The 23,072-nt window shown below is 49.0% G+C and overlaps 1 protein-coding gene across 2 annotated transcripts; it reads right to left on the bottom strand.

Annotated features, from left to right (window-relative positions):
* Positions 1 to 341: 341 nt before the first annotated feature.
* On the bottom strand, positions 342 to 22,869 carry Mab21l3 (mab-21 like 3). Of its 2 annotated transcripts, none has more exons than XM_075979045.1 (7): positions 22,751 to 22,869; positions 21,621 to 21,869; positions 13,490 to 13,630; positions 9,292 to 9,583; positions 6,620 to 6,798; positions 5,833 to 6,027; positions 342 to 1,915 (listed from the first exon to the last, which is right to left on the bottom strand). In XM_075979045.1, exons 1-7 carry the CDS (start codon positions 22,790 to 22,792, stop codon positions 1,682 to 1,684), a joined length of 1,332 nt encoding a protein of 443 aa, XP_075835160.1. In that variant the 5' UTR covers positions 22,793 to 22,869; the 3' UTR covers positions 342 to 1,681. The 2 variants fall into 2 exon arrangements, with proteins under 2 accessions (XP_075835160.1, XP_075835161.1); XM_075979046.1 differs by lacking the exon at positions 22,751 to 22,869 and adding an exon at positions 22,335 to 22,602.
* Positions 22,870 to 23,072: the final 203 nt, after the last annotated feature.

Here is a 23,072-nt window from a genome sequence, read left to right as displayed (position 1 = left end):
TTTAGCTACAATATGATCAATGTACTGGAGCTCTCAGAAGCTGAGCTCACTCTTACGAGATGGGGCTCATCAGCACCCCATCGTGGACAGGAAATGCTCACAAGTCCCCCCCCCCTGAACCCCAAGATTTATAGGCAGTTAATGGTTGTTGGGGACTAGAGGAGTGTTATCTTCAGTGGTAGAGCCACTAAAGATGCCCATTCTCCTGCAACCTGCCCCTTATCCATGTTCCTGGACGGAACCCTTGCAGAAATCATTGTTTACACAAACACACACACACACACACACATTCACACACAAAATGTCCCATGTGCATGAAAATATCACAACGAAACCAATCGTTATGGATAATTCATATATTCTAATAAAAAAACTAATAAAAAAATAGAGCCAACCTGGGCAACTTAGTGAGATCCAGCCTCAAAATAAAGTCAACCTAGCTCATTGGCAGGGCCCATGCTCAGCATGTCAGAGGCCTCGGGTTCAGTCCTCAACACACAGGCTTCTTCAGAGCCCCCCAGACCAGTGGTTTGTGCTTTTAGAAAGAGTACGTTGCTAAGGCTATCTGGAGAGAATGTTTCAAAAGTCATGACAGATCCCCGGAGCTGAGAGGCATGAAGAAAATGCCCAAAGAAGCCATCTTCTCTAAGAGCACCAGGAATCCCCAGCCGGCGTGCAGATGTGTGATGCTGTGGACCTCAGTGACCTTCAGAAGTGGGAGGTGCAGGGGCTACGGAGTTGCCTCCTGGTGCCGTCACCAGAGCCATCATCTGAAGTGTGCTTGTCGGAGGTAAGCGCTGCACCTTGGATCCCAGAACATAGTAATACCAACCACTCCCCAGCTTTTCACAGCCAGGGACCCATGCCTACCCACCCCAGCCTGCCCACATGTTCTCCCTTGGGATCTTTCTGTGACCTTATTCTAGTAGACTTCCTTCTATGGTCACTTCCTGTCTTCTCCAGGGAGTCTGTCTTGTTCTCGCCTGCATTCTCTGTACCCAGCGAGTATTTATGTATTCACAAGTAAATTAGTGGACTGAGCTAAGGAAGACATCCAGACGTGAGTGACCCGGGGGGTGGGTCCACGCAAGGCCACAGCATGGAGCTCATTCCTGGAGTGGAAGCAAGTTCCTTGACCACAGAAGAGCGGGCTGACTAGAGTCACATGACAGGTGGGTCCCAGCTGCTTTCTTCTCTTGGATTTTCGCTAACCCTTAGGACGGCTCCACACAATGGACAGAGGAGCACCAGAAAAGTTCAAGAGCCTGGACCACTGGCCCTGCGTGGAGCCGGAGGACAGAGATTCATGAAGGGACACCAGCAGGCGGGTGGGCCGTCTGTCAGTGTGTGGGTCCTCGTCCAGCCAGCTGGAATATTCTCGGGCAGCAGGCTGATACCTGGCCTTCCCTGAACCCATCTCCATTCCCCTTGTCAGATAATAAGAACCGGAGCAAGGAAAATCAACCACTTGGGGAAGCTGGAGGGAGCTGTCCCTGGGGGAGGTAGGAAAGACGAAATGTTTGCTTGCATGGACCTGGGATAGGAGCTTTTGCCTCTGATGCGCGAGCTGCTGGTCTGCTTTGTTGGCCTCTCTGTTCGTAGGGTCCTGGCAGCTGGCTGAGGAACTGTCCTGAGAACCAAATCAGCAGGCAGGAATGTAGCCAGGGCTCCCTGGGCCACCTCAGGGCAAAGAGAACTGTGGGTTCTTTAGGAAGAAGGCCACTTTCTGGGCCACAGCATCCAGCTCACTCGGGTTGGCTGACTGAAGGAGGTTGCTCTTTGGGACAAAATAATGCTTCAGGAAGTGCTGGCTCACACATCTATGCAACTTCCGGGCCAGGCGCAAGAGCCCTTGGTGGAAGACCTGCCAGTCCTTGAGGTTTGGGTATTTCTCACAGGTCCAGAAGAGCACGGTCTGTGGACGAAAGATGGTGGGAGCGAGTTGAGTTTTCGGGGCTCTGGGAGGAGGAGCAAGGCATCCTGGGAAAACTGGATTCCCCAGGAAATTCATGATCCATTGCCTCACCCGGGGGCCTGGGACTTAAACTAGATGCCTCACACCTCCCAGTTACTCTCTCTCCTGTTCCTCTATGCTCTCCCAGAGAGACATACTCCCTGCTCCGAGTAGAGGCCCTCCGCCTTCTGGCATACAGGGAACATGGAAGCCCTCCTCTCCTGGACCAGAGATTTCTGCCATCATGGTGGTCTCCTCTTTCCATCGCTGCATCTGCCACTTTCTCACGGGCCTCTGCCCGGGTCTATAGGACTCCTGGGACCCCCCTCTTTGAAGATGTCCTCCTGGGACCCCCCTCTTTGAAGATGTCCTCCTGGCCTAGTCATTGTCTTCCTGCTCTCCCACGGCAGTCTCTGCTCCAGCAAGTCCTGGTGCCCTGCTAACTTCCTCTCCTCTCACTCATTCCCTGCCTCCCTCTACTCTTCAAACAAGGAGTCTTCTGCCATTAATCCTGAAGGCTGCTCTCTTAGTCCAAGATCTCCCAGCATCAAAAGGCAGGACAGGCGCTTTCTAGCCTCACACCTCTTACCAGAGGATCAGACAGTCGACTACACCCTGCTTTTCTAACCGCTGCTCTTTTGACCCCTAAGACAATGCTCTTCCAGACTTTCTCCTCCACCCCAGCTACTCCTCTGCTTGTACCCACCTATGTCTGCTCTGCCTTGGGGTTTCTAAGGAGACCCCTCCTCCCCACCTGCCCCTCCCCTGCCTGGTGCTCAGTGCTAGCTTCCCTCCTTCTTAGAAAGATGGCAAACTCACACCGCACCTTCTCCAGCCCAGAATATGCTTCTGACCTGCTTCTGAGTCTTGGGTATGAAAAAGTTCCCTCCATTCCAACATGCCCAGACTGAACTCGTGGCCTTTCCCCACAAACCTGCTCTGCCTCTAGACCTGCTTATCCAGCCAGCTGTGCCAGACACAACCTGGGGCAGCATCCTCCCTGTCGCTCACAGTTCAACCTGGTTCATCTTCCTGCTCACTGGTCTCTCAGGCCTGCCACTCAGCTTCGTTCCCCTCCCACTGTCCTCCCCACCGTGTCTCACCCTCTCTGGCAGTAGTCTAAGCTGTCTGTGCTTATTCCAGTTACCAGCCAATCTGTAGGGGTTTTGTTGTTTATTTTTAAAGTATAAATCTTCATGATTTTTTTTGTTATCTAATTAACAGTTCCTCTCACTCTTGATTAACTAAGATACAAAACACGTTTCTCACTATGTAGCCCTAGTTGGCCTGGAGCTGTGTAGACCAGGCTGGCCTCATATTCACAGATAACCTCCTACTTCAGCCTCCTGAGGGCTGGGCTTAAAGGTAGGTGCCACCACACCTGGCTGAGAATGCAATTCTTAGCATGCTCTGTGAGGTTTGGCCCCTGCTTTGCTTGCCAGCCTTTCGACAGATGCAGGTATCAAGAACAAGATGGAACCAGCCCAAGTGGCAACGGTGGCTGGCCAGGGCACACAGGACACAAAGATACAATGGAGAACTGTTCGTCCAGAGAGAATGAAACCCTGTCCTCTCTACATCTAAATGGCTGGAAGCAAAATGGAGGGACATGTGTTAAGTAAAATGAGCCAGGCACAGAAAGACAAACACGGCACGGTGCTTCTCACAGTGGAAACGAAGAGATGAAGTCGATCTGAGTGTGGTGTGCTGAGGACCAGGAATTTGGGGAAAGGGTGGGGCAAAAGGGGGCAGTGCAAAGGGAGGTTGGGCGTGATTGGCGCGTCCTGTGCACACATATAAAAATGTCACGCCAGACCCAATTAGTATGCACAATTAAACACGGCAATCAAAAATAAAATCATCAATTCTAAGAAAATGTATATTTAAAGTCCTGGATTAATGAAGAGCACTTGCTGCTCATTCAGAGGATGTGAGTTCAAGTCCCAGTGCGCCTTTCAGGTAGCTCACAATGGATTGTAACTCCAGCTCCAGAGGATCTGATGCCCTCTTCTGGTCTCCTCAGGCACCTATACATATGTGGTACATACTCACATAGACAGACACACACACACATACACATAACACACATTTGAGATTTTAAAAAGTGGATAATCTCTTCAACTAAAGTGGACCGGGGAAAACTAGGGAGGCAGGGAGGAGGGAAGGAGGGAGAGAGAGAATACTGTGTGCATGCACACGAGTGCGCACTCACACACATACACACAAAGAATAAAACTAACCACATCTCTCAGATGATACAAAACCAACTCAAAATGGATCGTGGGGCTGAAATATAAGACTTGAAATTATGGAACTGAAGAAAGCGGGAACATGCTTCATGAGACTGTCGATAACAGGCAGTGGGTTTTCAGAGAAGACCCAACAGCACGGGGGGGGGGGGCGGCGGAAGGGGACATAGATGCTTGTGAACACACCGAACTCAGAGGTGTCCTCTCTACAGAGCTGTCACCAGGGTGAGGTGGTGTGTGAGGGAATGTTAGCAAGCTGTACTCCTGAGGGGGTTGATATTCAGAATAAACACAGAACTCAACAGCCAAACAACAACAAAAGCACCATGAAAAGCGGATAAATGAGAGGACGTGCCATTTCTTCAAAGAAAACGCCCAGATGGGCAACAAGTATATAGTCAGTCTTCGGGGAAATGCCAGGCTACCGTTTAAAAGACAAAATGAGCTGGGTGTTGGCAGTGCATGCCTTTAATTCCAGCACTCAGGAAGCAGAGGCAGGTGGATCTCTGAGTTCCAGTCTAACCTGGTCTAAAGAGTGAGTTCAGGGACAGCCAGGGCTACACAGAGAAACCCTGCCCTGAAAAAGAAAAAAAAAGAGGGGGGGGCAAAATGGAGTAAAATGAGAAGACAGTAAGGACAGGGGAACTAATATAAATTAGTGTAACTTTTGCGGAAAACAGATTGGAGGTTCCTACAAAACTTAAAATTCAGGTATTCATACTGAGGAAATGAAATTAGAATATTAAAGAGATACTGATACTCGGGTTATTGGAGTATTATTCACAGTAGCCGGAAAAAAAAAAGAGCAGCCTAGGTACCTATTAATAGAAGAACAGAGAAACTGTGATACACCTGTATGGCGAACGACTACTCAGCCACACACACACACACACACACACACACACACACACACACACACACACACACAATGAGTGGAATCCGCCCTGTGCAGCAGCGTGGAGGGAACGGGAACTTACGCTGAGCGAGATAAAGGGAATGGAAGACAGACACCGTGTGCTCCCAGTCACATGTGCACTAATACGGAGGGTCTCACAGAAGCAGAGGGGAAAACAGCGCTTATGAGAAGTTAGAAAGGGAGGGAGAAGGGTCAGAGGAAGGTTGGATGGTAATATAAAAACTACAGGGGGATAGTTCAAGCCTCGCCAGCACAGCAATGTGCCTGAGGTTGACAGACAGCGACTCTTTCTGTTTTGAAATACCCAGAGGCGTTCAAAGGCTTCCAACATGAAGACGAAAGTTTGAGGAGACATGCTGGTCACTGCGGCTTTCCGTGGCGAATGTCAAACTATTAGGTGACATAAGGTGTTTATTTGTACAATAGATCATCCCTAATGTTGAATCAGAACCAGAAGGGAGGAGAGAGAGGGGCAAAGAAGACGAGGAAGAGAAAGGGCAGTCAGGGAAGGGAAGGAGGAAAGAAAGTAGAATTGCTCTCAGCCCCAGCATGACACACAGCTGGGGTTTACAAGGCTCCCTGAGCAGAAACACAGTCCCTGTGGAAACCCTGGGACTGAAAACAGTTCCCACGGCCCCCTCCCGATCCCATCACACATGGGGACCCACCTAGAGACAGTTGCCCTGATTCCCCCCGCCACACCCCGTGCTCACCTGCAGGTGGTGGGTGGTGATGACTGGCCTCTTCCCTGGACACCACACATCCTCCTTCAGTTGCCTCAGGACCTGAAAGCACCGCTTGCGGCAGCCCCCATCCTCATCCAACTGCTCCAACAGCATCTGCTCTGCCTGCGGGAAACTTAGCTGCCAGTGATAGCTGGACCGGGCCACCAGGTTGAACCCAAATGACTGCAAAAAGAGAAAGAATTGGGAAGAAAATGAGTGCGCATAGCTTGAGGGACCCACAGCCCCCAGCGTAGGGTATGTCTGTGAGACGAAGTATTATTCAGCCAACAAAAAGGATCATATCTAGGCATTCACAGAAATGGATGGAATTGGAGTCCAAGGTGTAAAGAGCAGCCATGCAGAAAAAGACAAACACATACTGAATATTCTCACTCACATGTGGATGGCAAAACACAGAGGCCAAAGGGCAGCGTGGAAAAACACAAAGTATTTTGAGTTCACACAGGGGGCAGGGGAGGCTCAGACCACTTTAGGCAGCTGCTTCTGCCCGTGTCAGAGTCCTTGAGGACTTAGCAGCCTTTCCTGGGTCACAGGACTTTGTCCCATGCTTACCTGGCAGGCCCAGGGTTCCTGATGAGAAACCTGCACTTCTGGTAAGCTCAGGGTTGATGCCGCCGCTTGAGGGGGGCACACGCCTTGGAGCAGCAGCTCTAAGGAAGCCCCTGATTCCCCAGTAAGCTGTTACATTGTCAGTAATGAGATCAGCACAGCCCTTAGCACTCTGCAGAATGAGCCTCCGCCTGGCCACCCATACCTTGATGCATTCCACTCTGTCTGGGGGAGGCCACCGCTTCAAACACCTAGGCCACTGGGCTTTCTCAGACCAGGCTGTGGGGATCTCCACAGTAGGGGCCAGCTCTAGCTCCACCTGGCCTGTAGACGTTTCCATGGCAACCCAAACAGCAGCTCGGTTGGTTAGCACGCTGACCTTGCCTGATGGGAAAGCAACCAGAGAGACACTTGATAAAGAGGAAGAACGCCCTTGCTTTACACTAGCATCAGGGCAGATGGTCTGGGCAGCCTTCAGTGTGACTGTTACACGGTGTTGGTTTTACTGACACCAGACAGTCAGTCATTGTCACAGCCTTGCCAGGAAAGTTCATGGTCAGTGGGTCTTTCCTTTTTCTCCCCACTGCTCCAGAGCTTTTCAGCACGTTATTGTAGAGGGTGTGTGTGTGTGTGTGTGTGTGTGTGTGTGTACATGCACACACTGCATGCATATGTGTGTGTGCATATGTGCGTGCGAGTGTGTGTGTGTACGTGTGCACACAAGCATGCATATGTGTGTGAGCATGTGTGTGTGTGTATTGCAGAAGATAGAGCCCAGGGTCTCACACATGCGGATCACAATGCCTCCGAGCTATAATCCCAGCCCAGAGGTTTTCTTTTTAAGAGATACATTCTTTCCAGAAGGCTCAACGAAGGGAAGCCATGGGAAAGATGGGAAAGGATCATATTGGCTACTGTGAGATGGAGTCTAACATGTATAGGCCTGCTCTGTTTTACCCGAGCACGCCAATGCTGGTCTGAGAGAGAAGGCAGGTGAGAGCAAGGACTCTCTGATATCAGGATTTTGCTGAAGGGTGACCCTAGCCAAGTACTCCGGCAGAGGATGACCTTGAATTTCTCATCCTCCCATCTCCACCTGGCAGAGTGCAGGGATCAGAGGTGTGCACCAATGTATCTGATGGGTGAAGTGCTGGGGTTCGAATCTGGGCTGTTCTGCGTGCCAGGCAAATAGTTATCAACTAAGCTGCATGTTACCTGAGCCTAAAACGGCCACAAGAATTAAATGACCCACCCATCCACTTTCTGTGAAGTTAACATCCATGAGACATGACCAGGATGGAGGCTTTCAGAGCTGCTCTGTTCAGACAAGCAAACAGTTACAAATGTATCATCTGACCCTGAGTCCTGCAGCCTGTGTAATTTTCATAATACATACGTGTCTGCCTATGTCTCACTCAGCAAAGGCTGCACGCGGTCTGCCAGGCAAGGGCACCATCATTTACTGGGCCAATTTTCTTGAGTAGTCATTTAGTTTTGTTTTTTGTTTGTTTTTTTTTTCTAGTTAGTTACTATTTTCCAACCCAGGGCAGAGGATAGTCTTGGCCATATTTCTTTGTGTGTTTGCAAAAGTTTATTCGTTGAATTGCCAAGTAAGCCCATCATAGAGAATAAATAACGGGCAAATGGCGCTTTAAAAACAAAACAGTGATTTTTTTTTTTTTGCTCCCAAGAACAGCACGAAAATGCCTGTTTCACCCGCCCCACCTTTCACCCAGTATAAGCACGCTTCTCACACTTCACACGGCTGCTAATCGGGTAGGCGTTTTTAATATGCTTTTATCGTTGCTGGGATTCTTTGTCGTTACTGTTTTGTTTTAGACTTTATTTTAAATTGCGTGGTGTGTGTGTGTTTGTGTGTGTGACTGTATGTATGTACATACCCATGTAGGTACCCCGGGAGGTCGGCTGTGGTGTCAGATCCCTGGAGCTAGAATTACAGGGGATGTGAGTTACCTGAGGTGGGAGCTAGAAACTGAACTCAGGTCCTTTGTAAGTACAGTCATGGCTTTTAACAACTGTGCATTTCTCCGGTCCTGGTAGCTGATTGTTTAATTTCATAAGACAGGGCCTCACTCTATAACTCAGGCTGGCCTTAAACTTGTAGTAATCCTCCTGCCTCAACTTTTCCAGTGCTGGAATTACAGGCATGCACCAATCACCATGCCTGGCAATTTTTAATATTTTTAAAATCAACATTTTCCTTTTTTAAAAACGTTTATATTCTTCTCCCCAAATCCCTGTTTCTGGATTTTTGTTTGTTTGAGTCTGTTTTGCTTTGTGTGTCATTATTTCTGTTGCTCAGCTCATCTTTTTTCCTTCCTGGTGTATAACTACTTCTGTAATTAAGGAATTTAGTCAGTTTTTACACATGTGCATGTGTGTATATGTCTGTGCATTTATGCATGTACACATGTCACCCTGTGCTGTGCCTTCTGTGTTTGCAGTTGTCGAGGTCAGTGGGTCCTAAGGCTTCAGGGCTGCTGCTGTAGGAAGCTGGCATTTTCCAAGCATGCGCTCTCCACACCCTGTGTTCAGTCAGATGCTCCGAGTTGTATACAAAGTCCCGGTAACCATGGTGGGAGGCAGGGTTGGGGTGGGTATGGGGGGTGAGTAATGGCTGCTATAAATATGTACACTGAGGTTTGGGAAGGGCACAAAACCCACAGCCTAAGGTATGTCAGGGCAGTAATTTCTGGTAATTTCTAAGTCCCAGAAGTGTTCCCTAAGAAAGAATCCCTACCCTGCGGATTTCATTAACAGACTAGCAGGTCACCCCACCCCTCATCCCCCATTGCCACAGTGTAAAAGAAAACTGGCTACTGTGTCCCTTGTCGCTTTCCTTGATCATCAGCTCACCTGAGAGGTGACAGGTTCTCACTGCGTTTTCTACCAGCGTCCGGAACACCTGGAGGACTTTGGCAGGCACGATGTCCCCCTCTATGTTCACGTCTGCCTGGTGCCATTGCCACAGGGCCTTCATGAACTGCTCGGTCTCCAGCCACTGCTGCAGGCCCTCGGGGTCACGCAGAGGGCAGGTGAGCTTGGTGCCCTGCAGGTCGTAGTAGCGCCAGCGCTGTGCCCTGGCCGCCTTGTATCCCGCAAGGCCTTTCAGTGGAACTGTGACGTGGAACAGGCTGGGGGCCAAAACCTGGGGTTAGAAAAGAAAGGGAAGAGATGAGCTCACCCACGGGAGTGGGGGTGGTGACGTAGAGAGGTGCTGACCTATCCCACCAGGCAGCTTAAGTCCAAGCCTCAGCAATGTGATGAGGCCTGCAGAAAAGAGACCAAAGGATTACTGAGAATTACGTCTTTTTTTGTTGTTGTTTTGTTTTGTTTTGCCACTAACCCATCTGAGGCTGTGGCAGAGGAGGTGACTTAAGGAGTTCTGGGTCTTGTAAGACCTCAAGTTCAGTATGAAGAAAACTCGGAATCCTGGAGGGACCTGTAGTTTAAGAGAGAAGAAAGGGAAGGGAAATGTATCCACTGAGCCACACACAGCTCAGGTCTCTGGCTGTGCCTCTTCCTTCTCCGAGGTCAAACAAGAGGTAACTTTGATACCACCTCCTCAGTGAGCAACCTAAGGCTCAGAGGGGCTTGCAGATTCCTCAGGGATCTGCAACCTAAGGCTCAGAGTTCTTTTGGCTGCTTGTTCAGCAGTTCTACCCTGGGCTATTTCTGCAGCAAGAACGATGTCCTGGGATAGCTGAACGCTCCGATGTGAAAGAGCGAAGGTGACAGATCTTTGAAGTGCCACCCTTTCTCGTTGCCCGTCACAATGACCCAGGGTCAGTCTGAATGACTAACCCTTGCAGAATCAAAGGTGAAATGAAAGCCTGTCTGTCTGGACAATGTGAGCCATTGAGTTGATTCTGTGTTTAATGGAAAAATGGATGTAAATCCACCCACTCCCACTCTCTGGGAACCAGTTAAGCGGTGACCAGGAAGAAAGCAAACGCAGCAGACACACAATGCCAAGGACATAGTAAGCCAGTTGGCACTGCAGATCCGCCAGAGGGACCCTGAACTCTGGCTGGACCCGGGGAACTGGCACCCTCTTTGTCCATTCAGCCACATGTTTCTTCTTTGAAGAAAGTTATGGGGAATGCAGCAACAGTTGCTTTGGTCTGGGCAGTGACAGACTGAGCTGATCCTGCCTCACTTTCCGAGAACATTTGATGGTTTAGACGATGGCACCATATACCTTCCGGCATCCTGGTGCTGGGTTAAATAGGGGAGACAAACCCCTAAACGACAGATGCATTTGGATCCCCAACTTCACATGAGTTCACAAGTCCATGGGTGGAGCTGACCAGATGACTCTGACCATACCGTGCTGGCCACTTAAGCATGGGAATCTGAGTTCTGGTCACCAGCTCGCACAAAAAGTCAAGTGTGGAGGGCATGCCAGTAATCACAGCACTGGGGAGGCAGAGGCAGGTGGATCCCTAGGACTTGTCCGCTATCTAATATAGCTTATGGCCTCTCTTAGCACATCCACACACGCGGAGCACACACTTGAACAGGTACAAAAGCACCCACCCACATCCCCAACGACGTCAAATGCACCGCTAGCTACACAAATGGTGTTCGATAAGTACATACTTATCAAATTTAGTTCAAGATGAAAATTAAAGCCATTTTATGTATCTCTCTCTTTCTTCTCTCTTCTCTCTTCTCTCTTCTCTCTTCTCTCTCTCTCTCTCTCTCTCTCTCTCTCTCTCTCTCTCTCTCTCTCCCTCTCCCAGGTCTCCTGTATCTCAGGCTGGTCTCAGATTTGATGTGGCTCTGTGGTGGTTTGAATGTCCCCCATAGGCTCAGGTCTTCAGTTGGTCCCAGTTGGTGGCACTCTTTGAGGAGGTAGTTTTGATGTGGCTCTGTGGTGGTTTGAATGTCCCCCATAGGCTCAGGTCTTTTCAGTTGGTCCCAGTTGGTGGCACTCTTTGAGGAGGTAGTATGGAGGAAGCATGCCACTGGGAGCTGACTTTGAGAATTCGGAACCTGGCTCTTGTTGAAATAGGAGCGGCGGGGCTGCGTCCCCGGCACCCGGTCACCCCCACGGCTAGCTTTACCCGAAATAATTACACGGAAACTGTATTCTTTTAAACACCGCTTGGCCCATTTCTATCTAGCCTCTTCTAGGCTAACTCTCGCACCAGGACTAGCCCATTTCTAATATTCTATGTAGCACAACTAGGTGTGCTTAGCGGGAAGGTTCTAGCCTAAGTCCATCCTGGGTCGGAGCTTCATCGCGTGTGTCTGCCCGGGAGCGGGGCATGGCGTCTCTCTGAGCTCACTTCCTCTTCCTCCCAGCATTCTGTTCTGTTTACTCCACCCACCTATGTTCTAAGCTATGAGCCCAAGCAGTTTTTGTTTATTACTTAGCCAATGAAATCAACAGATTGATATATGACACTCCCACATCAGGCTCTGCCTCCACTTCATTCTGTGTCGTATTTGTGGTTGAAGATGCTTTCTGTTCCTGCGGCCACACCTGCTGCTTGCTGCCGTGTTACCAAGTTACCATCATAATCAGCTCAAGAATTATTTCCCCCGATGGCTCAGCAGTTAAGAGCATTGCCTGCTCTTCCAAAGGTCCTGAGTTCAATTCCCAGCAACCACATGGTGGCTCACAACCATCTGTAATGAGGTCTGCTGCCCTCTTCTGGCCTGCAGGCATACAGACAGAATATTGTATTGTACACATAATAAATGAATAAATAAGTAAATATTAAAAAAAAAGAAAGAAAAAAATTATTTCTCCCAAAGTTTGCTTTGATTGCAACATTTTATCACAGCAACAGTACAGTAAACAGCAAGCTAATACAGAAATCAGAGGTGACCACGCGCGTCTCATCCTCCTGCCTCCATTTCCCAAGCGCAGAGATCACAGGTGTGTGTGCTGGAGATCAAACTCAGGGCTTCGGCAAGCACTTTACCAACCGAGCCACATCTCCAACCCTATTTTAAAGCTTAATAAACAGCACAAGATGCTAGTCAACACAGGATATGTTCTGAGCTATCAATCTAACTGGGACCATAGCAGGGAACTCTTATGGTCCAGGTCAGGGGAGAGTGATGCAGTCTTGCTCTCTCTAGTCCTGGCGATCTGTTTGCCTGACTGACACTAGCCCGGGGAGGAAGATGTGGGCAAGTGTTCTCAAATGACAGGATCAAAGCCAGCTTTACAATCTTCCTCCTAGAATAAGTTTCCTGAAATCTGACTCTGCCTCAAAACCCACAGGTCTTTGAACCCTGCATCCACAGTCTGGGACGCACCGGGTCAGTATAGATCTTGGTGGCCAGGCTCATTCTTCAGAGGCCAAAGGTGCGTGGACTGGATGCTGGGAACGAAGCAACCAATTAGCATGGTCTTAAAACCAAGGATCTTACAGGCTGGTGGGCAAACAGGACATGTCGAACTAATGTGAAGTGAAAGAGATTTGTTTGCAGAAAAACTGTGACCAAAAATGGTGAGGATTTAGAGGGACACAGAACCTCCTTCCTGTTTCATAGCAGAGATGAGCACACAGTATGCCCACAGGCTGATCGCTGCTGACTGTCACGCATTGGTCCTGGTGTTTAGACTCGGTGGGACCCCTCAGCAGAGAGGGGCTACCCTGCCCTCTGACAGTTCCTCAGAGCCATCTCTACCCTCTTGCGTCCCCTACCTGTACTCTAGAGAATGTCACCCATCAGTTCCCATCACTTCTGCCTAGTTCCTTAGCTATTCAGTAGGTGTTTAATAAATGAGCAGCTGCCTGGCCTTGCTTTGACCATGAGGCAGCATGCTTCAGAATCAGAGTCTTTCGAGTTACGGCCTTAGGACCAAATAGGACTCAGTCAAGTACTTTGGCTTCCTCCACCCTAACCTCTGTGGTCTAGGAGTGTATGGGCTCTCGCAAGGGAAAACTTCATGGGGTGTGTGTGTGTGTGAACAGTGCTTGGAAGAGCAGCTGTACTATGTTCTCAGTGGGGTGAGCCCCTCTCACACATGGAGCCCTTCCGATCCCAGGGCCTGGGTGCTTCCTGGAGCACCTCAGAGAGACCTGCTTACCTTAATGCTGTCATTGTATGTGTTAGAGGCGGGCACTGCTTGGAATCGGCTATCCTGGAGGCTGATCTCTGCTGTCAGATGGTGGATAATTTTCTGCACCTCTTCCACACTCTGAGAAATCTGCTGGCGCCTCAGGTCCACCTGGGTGTGAGGGAATCAGAAAAACAGTTACGGGACCCAAGGCACTAGCATAGGGGACAAGACAAAAGCACAGGAAATCCTGCTCCGAGTTCAAAACCAAAGTCTTGCCTCCCAGAACTCCAAGGGAGTTGATCTATTTATGTCTGACAGTGACCAGAAGGACACTATTTCCTTCTAAAACATGTACGGTCACTTAATATTTATCCAGGACTAACTCTTAGGCAGAGGTTGGGGACATAGTAGCAATCAAGGCAACAGCAAAGGTGGAAGGGGGGGTTATATCGCACACCTGTAATCTGGCACATTGGAGGTAGAGGCAGGGGGATCTGATGTTCAGGACCAGCCCTGACTCTGCCGTGAGTTCAAGGCCAGCATGAGCTACATGAGTCCCTGTCTCAAAAACTTAGCCACAAATGCGATTGAGGTGCATGATGTGAAATCCAATTAAGAATCAATAAAAAGTTAAATTTGAAAAACAAAACAAAAAAAACTTAGCAATGGATTAAACAGATGTTGTTTTCTGGTTGAAGACACATAGTTGCGCATGCAGACTGTAATACCATACATACCAGTTTTGAAAAACGTCATAAGGAATGCCAAGTTAGGATAAAGAGAAGTGGATAAGGCGTGGTCAGAGAAGGTGACGTTTGAATGAGTCATGGAAAGAGATCTGGAAAACAGATTCCCAAACTACTCAAAACAGCCAGATAAGAAAATCCCAAGTGGCAGAAGGACATTGGACCAATGCTAAGTCACCCATCACTCCAGGCACCAGAGAGTTCCTACAGAGCCATCCCACACAGAGACAGAATGCAAGGCTGGGAACAAACCTATCTGCACAGGTTTCATGGCCCACAGAGTCAGTCCATTGATAAACATTTATTTGGCATCCACTGTATGCTGGGTACCGCTTCATGCTGGGTCCAGGAATAAGACAGAGACATGACTATGTGCTTACAGCGCTGGGGAAGCCATATGGAAGAGAATGCTAGCTTGGGGGCTTCCTCCCCGGAAAGTGTGGGGTGCTGCAGGATACAGAAGAGAGGGGATCCCTAATCTATATGCAGAGATCTCTTGGATATGTACAATTCCATATACAAAGTGCTGTCTCTGAGAAACAAATCTGTACTGTCCAGATGCTCAATGCTACACTGAGTAGCAAGAGACAAAGGAGGCCCCCAACTCTACAGACCTGCGAACCTCACTGGAAACATCAAGTACATGTTTTCACTGAATGCCTACTTCTTGCTAGACTGTGTACTGGTTGCATGGCAAAAGATTTACAGAGAGACTGTCAAAGTGAGACAGATTGAAATTGTTAAGGTCAGGAGCTGGGGAAAAACATGTACAGGATGCTGTGGATGCCCAGCAAAAGGACAGCTGTCTAAACTGGAGGAAAAGGGTCCTTCCTGGAGGTGGAAGGTAAGGTCAGAGGGAGTCAGCCAAGGGGCTAGGGGTCTGGCTCTGGTACAGTGAATGAAGCCTCCATCAGTACAGAAACTGAGTGTACAAGTCTATAATCCCAGTGCTTTGGAAGGGGAAGCAGGAAGATCATTTGTGGCTTCTCAGCAAATCCTGGGATATATGGGACCTTGTCTCAGCGTGCATGTGTAGGGTGGCAAGTCCTAAAAAAAAAAAAAAGAGGCCAGTGGCTTCCAGGGTCTGTGGAGTTTCCCAGCCAGAATAGGGGAGCGAATGGGGACACATTACAAGTTCAGGAGGACCAAGGATCACCACTTCAAGAAGCTTGACCATGGAAACAAACAAATTAGGCAACATCAGGAGGGCCAGCCGCAGCTTCTCTCAAACTGACACCCGGGCTTAGGCATGTTCAAACATGGAGGGAAGTGTCGGTGCAGGAGGAAGAAGCCCACACACTGAGGAGAGGAGGGATTTCCCTGGAGGAAAGTGTCATGCAAATAAATGCCCAGGAACTCACCATTGCATTGCTTCAGTTGAGAAGACTAGGAAAGCTAGGGGAAAGGGAGGGGGTGGTGGGGATTGAAGACATTTCCTGCTTGAAATCTGTTTTCTTCACAGGGTAGGGAGAGGAGGCAATATGTAACAAGAAGCTGGAGAGGGGGCAGGGACCAGATTCCAGGCAGTAGACTAGACCAGCTTCCCAAGGGATGAGGGATGAGGGATGAGGGACGGCTTGGGTACTTGTGTAAAGAGGGAAGTAAGGAGTCGTAGGCATGGTGAGGCCCATGAGGCTATGGGTATGAGTGGGTTCAGCTGTTTGATAGTCTGAAGCCCTGCTTAACCCTCCAGGTCAGGCTGAGGCTCTCAGTTTGGGGTATGCTAGGGCTAGGAAAGAGCTGGAGGGGTGGAAGCTTGGTGGGGTTTCCATCATTAAGTTAGATTTTTCAGCCTGAGGATGGAATGCACATAGCCAGGCTGGTAGATTACAGGGCACTGAACAGGGCAAATCTGCTAAACGAGTGTAGTGAGGGAAAATTACATGGAAGCATTACAAGTACCGCAATAAAGGAGCCATGCAAGATGTTCTGATTCGGTAGAGCACCGTGGTCATCAGTATCTAGGAAAGGGTGGCTGGGAGGGTGTGGCACTGAGTAGCTAAATTCTCAGAAGGCATGGAGGGCCAAGGCTAACAATCCAAAACTCCCCAAATCTTTAAGCTCGTGGATATGATTCCACAGAGTTTGAATGTGAAAAACCCAATGGACACACACACACTCACACACACACACACATACACACACACACACACACACTCACATTAATAAACTAAGTGTCCTAAGTTGATTTCTATTGCTATGTTAAAACATAAGCCAAAAATATGGAGGAGCAAAGTGTATATTTGGCTTACTCACTCCAGTCATATTCCCATACCAGGGAAGTCAGGGCAGGAACTCTAGCAGGGCAGGAACCTGCAAGCAGGAACTCAAGCAGAGACCTTGGAGGGATGCTGCTTACTGCCTGCTCCCCACGGCTGGCTCAGCTACCTATCTTCAACAGCCCTGGACCACCTGCCCAGGGGCGGCACTGCCCACAGTGGGCTGTACCCTCCCACACCAATCATCAATCAAGAAAATGCCCCACAGACTTGCCTACAAGACAATCTGATAGAGGCGTTTTCTCAATCGACGTTCCCTCTTCAAAATGACTCTAACTAGGCCAGGCATGGTGGCACATGCCTTTAATGCCGGCTCTTAGGAGACAGAGGCAGTAAAATCCCTGAATTTGAGGCCAGCCTGATCTACAGAGCGAGTTGCAGGGCAGCCATGGCTATGCAGAGAAATTCTGTCTGAAAAAAACAAAAACGACAGCAACAGGACTCAAGCTTCTGTCGAAATGGCAAACCCGAATCAGCACACTAAGATCCGTTATAGTGTTGGCTCTGGGAGCAGGGATGCAAAACACCCCAGGGAACAGCCTTCTTCAGAACAAAAAAATTCAACAAAAATTCTTCTCTGTGGGTGAGCTTGACCACGAACTGGACCGTGACTGGGCAGAGCAAGACTGAACACACCCTGGAAGGTAGCTATCATCACTCATTATCTGGGAGCTTAGCTCATCCTCCTTGTGTGTTCTGATTCGCAGGTATGAAAATCAGACTGTAGGACTGTGCTGTCCGGAAGCTAAAACTACAAAGTCTTCTTGGGCACTTCTTACACTTAGGTAGGTGCCTTAAACTTAGAATTATTCCAGCTTCAGAAATCATCTTATCTGGTGTCACTGAACAGAACAATACCGGAGCAGCAGGTGGCTCTCCTGCATCACACTGACAGTTAGTAGAACTAGACCACATGCATGCACGGGGTTTCCAATGCCATTTTCCAGCATTCTCCGCCACACCCTCAAGGACCCGAGTGCTGTGAGTGGAGCCCACCCCTTCTCTAGAGCTGCCATTGGTGGGAGCTCCAGACTATTCCTGTATCCCACAGGCATACTAGGGTAATACAGCAGGGGCCAGACAGTGATGCAGGCGTGGACCAGAACCCCAGGTAGGCTGTCCCTGCAGTGCCTAGGCTGCTGAAGCTGGGTACAACTTTATCAGGTGATATCTGCTCTACCCCCACATTACTGGTCACACACACAGGGATAGGCTGTTATGACGACAGCATCCCTGAGCAATCTACAGCCCCCAAATGCTCTGTGCTGGGGTTCCCAGGCCCAGGCTCAGGTTGCAACTTCAACCTAGACCCTGACAGCCCCCCTCAACTACTGCCCCCCACTTCTCTTGATTGAACCTAGGGAGACAGAGCAAGAAGTTTCAACGTCTGGGTGAGGAAATGCAGAGATGAGCCCTGAGGCCGACTGCAGAGCCATTTTGATAAAAAGATGGAGGCCTTTATACAAGGGCAGCCCCCCCCCCAAGCCCAACCCTAGGACCCCTTTTCTTTACAGTCTTTCAAATGTCAGCAGGCCAGCCATACATACAGTCTCATCACCAACTGCCTTGCAGGCAGCAAAAAGCTTGAAAAGAAACAGGAGGAAATGGGATACTTGAAGAAAATGCACCAAAAAGGGTCCCTTCTCTTTCTCAAGGGCTGCATTTGTGGGTGCGGCAGATCCCAGGCAGAATTGAGCCACACTAAATCAACCAGGCACATAAGGCTGGATGCTCCAAGGTCACCTGGGGCAGCAGATGACACCTTTGAGCCACAACTTTCCAGGTCCTCAGTCTCCTCTCCAGGTGTGTCTACGTGCCCGCCCACATGTCCCTGTCTCATCCGAGGCTCCCTCCCCTCCTTCCCAGCCAGAGCTTCTGGGCTATTGTTGACACACAAGTCCTTTGCTGCTATTAATAGTTCAGGTTTGCGAATAATTTACTGTTTCAAATATAAATGATTGGGGATTCAAGGCTGTTCCCTGTAACAACACCGTGCTGACTCACGGATGTCGCAATCCTCTTCCTTGAACTCCATGGAGGGCCAATTAAGCAGCATGCGGGAAAAGTTGTACGGGTCCTGGCTGTACCAAGAACAGGTGGTCAGCATAGATGAGCATCACCCAGGTGGAGGGCAGGTTGGAACAAATGGCTGAAAACATCCTCCCAGACAGCAGAAAGTTGGGCTGTTAATCTCGGAATTGCTTTAAATCCAATAATCGGTTAAAACAAAATAGGAACCCTCCCTGTTCTCTAGAGCCTGCCAGTTTAAAGAGAGAAAACCTTATACATTTACTGACAGACACAGAGGGAACAGTGGGCCTTCTTCTCTGCTCAATTCTGTGAGGAATGCCTAGACCTTCTGGTGTTTGTGGCTTCAAATGCAGCAACAGCAGCAGCAGCAGCACTGTGGAGCTGGGGTTACTCAGTCCTTCCTGGGTATTGGGCACTTCATATGAACAGGAGTACCTGAGCCTCCTTTATTGTAGCATTCAATAATGATTCCCATTTTATAGATGGGGAAATTGAGGCTCAGAAAGCAGCTTGCACCAAAGTTAGGAAGTTACAGACAGGCCGTGTTTGCCACCTTGGATTCTGACTAACGAGGTGGGTGGGTAAACTGGGTTTCCTCCTGGGCTTTACGTCTTCCTCGGTGGAAACCTGACACACCCTCCAAGCCCTCCTCTCCATTCCTCTTTCTGTGGACCACTTCTCCCAGCAGAGCCAAGCCCCTTCCTTTTGCTCTGCAAGGCACTCATTGCCACCCTGGGTCTTGTGTGCACTGCAGACATCACTCAGTGACTGTACAGGATGTCCCCTTCTTCCTGGGGAGTTAATACAGAATCTGCGGGTGTGGCCAGCCAGCCCTCTGGCAGGCACAGCACTTCTTTCCCATTTAGCAGACCACAGCTCTAGTCCTGAGCTTCTCCAAACCACAAAGCAGGATTTGACATAAAGTAGGGGCTTCTGCATGTGTCTGTGAGATAGAGGACTTTAGCAAAGGAGAGATGGCCTCTGGGCCCAAGCAGCTGTGCTGAGACCTTCCCCATATAGCACTGGAATCTAGCAAAAACCTTTCATCTCTACGAACGTCTTTCTTCCTCTGTAAAAATGGAGGTTCGGTGACAGCTACATTGTAAGTGTTTCCTGCACCTCAACCTATCACAGTGTCTCCTCATCTTCAGTGAGCTCCAAAGGGATTCAGGCCACATCTGTACAAGATACTCTGGGAATATGGAAGGAAAGGAATGTACCCAGGACATTGTTGGTCCCTCTAAAAAGGTGGAAGGAATTAAGCCTTCCAGGGTGCAAGTCAGCAAGCAAAGCCATGCTTGGAGGAGACAGTGTTCAATCAATAAACAGTATCAGCTCCAGAGTTCCCAGGATTGCAAAGTGCTCTCTGCCTAGGTGTTAGGAGAACCTTTAAGTCAACTCTGAGCTATATGAGAAGGATTAAAATAAAAAAAAAATAATAAGGCTGGGCGGCGGTGGCGCACGCCTTTAATCCCAGAATCAGGAGGCAGAGGCAGGCAGTTCTCTATGTGTTCGAGGCCAGCCTGGTCTACAAGAGCTAGTTCCAGGACAGGCTCCAAAGCTACAGAGAAACCCTGTCTCTGAAAACAAAAACAAAAACAAATCCAGGTCTGAAGTCCTTTAGGACAAAGCTCTTAGAGGGCACTTGTGGAGGCGGGTTCCCCTTTAGGGACAAGAGATGGAGCAAGGAAGGCTCTGTCAGACTGGGAGCAAGGCGCTCCAGCCTCTGAGAACTGACACAATTTCTAACAAACACTCAGCGCATGGTTTCCAGGCCAGACACCAGACCAGTGGTTGCCATGTACCCTGACTCTTACTCCCCATGGGAGACAGAAATCCAGATTCCTGGGCTAAGTGTCAGAAATATCTGTGAAAGAAAACTTTAGAAAATGCTTTATAGACAGAAGAGACCACGCATGAGCCCAGACTGGATTCCACATCGGGAATACCATTTACAATTTCTGCTGGTGGGAACGCCCGGAGACAGAGGGTCAGAGAACCAGGCGAGTGAAATCACTTGAATGTCAAGCTAAGAAAGGTGGAATGTTGTTTTTCCAGAAAACACAGGACCCCAGGAAGATGCCCATCAACACTGCTTCTGTGTAGGGGTGATGGGAAGTCACTTTGTTCGTTACTGTTTTTTTAAACATAGATTTTTTTTTTCCCTTGATGGTTTTGTCTGAAAAGTGCACTCAGGGCTCACTGTGATAACGATCTTTGCTCTGTTTACATACAAAGGCCTGAAAGCCAGAGACCAGTCCCTACCTCTCAGCTTAAACCCTCTCGTTTAAACATTAACTGCCTGCTTTAGAAGCTTCATGCGTGAGTGGAACAATGGGTCATCTTACATTAAATAATATTTAAGGTCCCTACAAAGTCCATCATCAGAAGAACCTACACTGGCCTTGAACTCACAGAGATCTTCCTGCCTTTAACTGCTGAGCGCTGGGACTAAAGCTGTGCATCACCATGACCAACTTACAAATGAAATATTATCTTTTAAGGATGTATTTATTTTACATGTATGGGTGTTTTGCCTGCATGCAGGTCAGTGCACCACAAGCGTGCCTGACGCCCATGAAGCTAACGCTCTTAGCTGCCAAGCTCTCTCTCCAGTGCCCAAATAATATTTTTTTAAAACTATCAGTTTTGCAGTTTTAAAATGTTTTTCTTCTTTCTCTCTCTTTCTCTTTTTGAGGCAAGGTCCTATGTAGCCCAGGAAACCTTCAACTTCTGATCCTCCTGCCTCCACCTCTTAAATGCTGGCATCAGAGGTATGTACCATTGTGTCTGTGCCTGGCTGGCCATTGTCCAGTGACCGCATTCAGACCCTCGTTTTATGGCAATAAGTCTGAGGCTTAGATAGAGCAACCAACCACATAAGTGTCAGCCACGGGCAGAGTCAGAGGTCAGTTCTGTATTTTATACCCAGCATTCTTCTGGGCACTAGAACCTCAGAGACCTTCTCCACATGCTGAGGCTAGTGGTCCTGTGTTCCCAAGGACCATCTTATGATCTCCAGAAGCAGGAGAATCCTTCTGGATCAGTGTCAGTGGGATGGAGAGGAAGAGGGCGTGCCCGGAGAGGCCAGCCCCGGCTTACCTTACTCAGCAGGCAATCTTGTAAGTCTCCCTCTGGAAGAGACTTCATGGTGTCTTGGTCAATCCCCAGGATAGCAGCAACCTTCTGCTTCTTTTCACGATGGAGGACAAAGCTGGTGGGCAGCCTTCCCAGCAGTGTTACTCTCTGGATGAAACTTCTCTGGAATTGTGAGCACGGACCAGAGACTTGGCCTCTTCTCGCCGGCTCACTGCAGTTTTCCTTTCCAATATGAGCGAATCCGTCTGCCATCTTCCAGGGAATTACAGAAAGATTAAAAGGAGACTTGATGGAAATGAATTGGAGCCCACCTGACGTTACCCGATGTTGGTTTATCCTGTCTTTTTTTATCCTCTTGTCCTGACACCAGGTGTACCTTGGCACCCAGTGTCTTTCCATCTCCTTGTTCTTATCCTGTTGACAGTAAATATCCCCTGCCCTCCAATCCAGAAAATTCTGAAATTGATTTACTTCTTTACCATAAACAAATAAGAAATTGCAAACAAGCCATCTGGTGTCTCACCACCATGCCCAGTGCAAGCCTTGTCAATCAGATGAGAGCCAGGATCAGTATTTGGAAAAGCACGAGCTCGTGCATACAGAGGCAAGCTTAAACAGACACAGAGAACACACACACACACAGAGAAAGGCAGGCTTACAGACAGGCACATACACGCAGAGGAAAGTAGGGCAGAGTCCTGCCTCTCACCTGCTGACCTTAGAATGTGATTTCCTTGTCCCACTTGATGGCTGACATTCAAAATAACATCAGTATAAACAGTCCCCTAAAGAGTCTAGCACACATCTCGTTTTACCAGTAAAACTCATTCTAGACAATAGCTCAGGCAGTATGTCCCCAGTCTGACTGGCCGGGGATAGTTTTACTACAGGGGGAAAAAAATCCTAGTAGCCTGATCTTCCTGAAGCTGGTTAAAATCACCATGTATTGCCTGTGATCCAAAGGACTGACAGCCCAGCTCACGTCTGGGCTTCCAGGCAGGCAGCTCCCCAAACCTCCCTCCTCAGCGCTCTTCCACAGCTGCCAACCCCGCCTTTCTACCCTCTCCTGTGGCCCTGCATTTGCATAGCCTCCCAGACAGCTCCAGGTGAGAGTCACACCAGACCCCACCCACCTCCTTCTCCTGGGTGTTCAGGCTGCCTGGCTCAGGCTCCATCTGACAATGCAGAACTTTTAACACGTCCTGAAAAGCGACAGCTTCCGCCGGGATCCTCAGACTCCCTCCACACTTCCTTGATTTTCCACCTGTTGTTCTGTGTCATGGAAATCCCCTTCTTTTTAGGGCGCACGCTCTCAGATAATCTAGACTCTTCTTCCCTGGACTTTGTTCCCCTGGTCAACATTCCAATCGACCACATGAGTTTTCTTCACAAACGAAACAAGAGCCTCTTCCCCTTAACCGGCCTTTTGGAATTCTCTCTCCGCGTCACTTTCAA

This window comes from Microtus pennsylvanicus, chromosome 7, assembly GCF_037038515.1.
Source record: "Microtus pennsylvanicus isolate mMicPen1 chromosome 7, mMicPen1.hap1, whole genome shotgun sequence".
NCBI lineage: Eukaryota > Metazoa > Chordata > Mammalia > Rodentia > Cricetidae > Microtus > Microtus pennsylvanicus.
The sequence above is the reverse complement of the archived record's forward strand: the minus strand, read 5'-3'. Positions and strand labels throughout refer to the sequence as shown.

Excerpts from the sequence above, each read along its gene's own strand:
- Mab21l3 (XM_075979045.1), bottom strand. The coding sequence starts at position 22,792 with ATGGAGCCTGAGCCAGGCAGCCTGAACACCCAGGAGAAGGAG. Across the intron at positions 21,870-22,750 it reads TGAACACCCAGGAGAAGGAG|ATGGCAGACGGATTCGCTCA; the intron begins GTGGGTGGGGTC and ends ATTCCCTGGAAG. Across the intron at positions 13,631-21,620 it reads AAGATTGCCTGCTGAGTAAG|GTGGACCTGAGGCGCCAGCA; the intron begins GTAAGCCGGGGC and ends CCTCACACCCAG.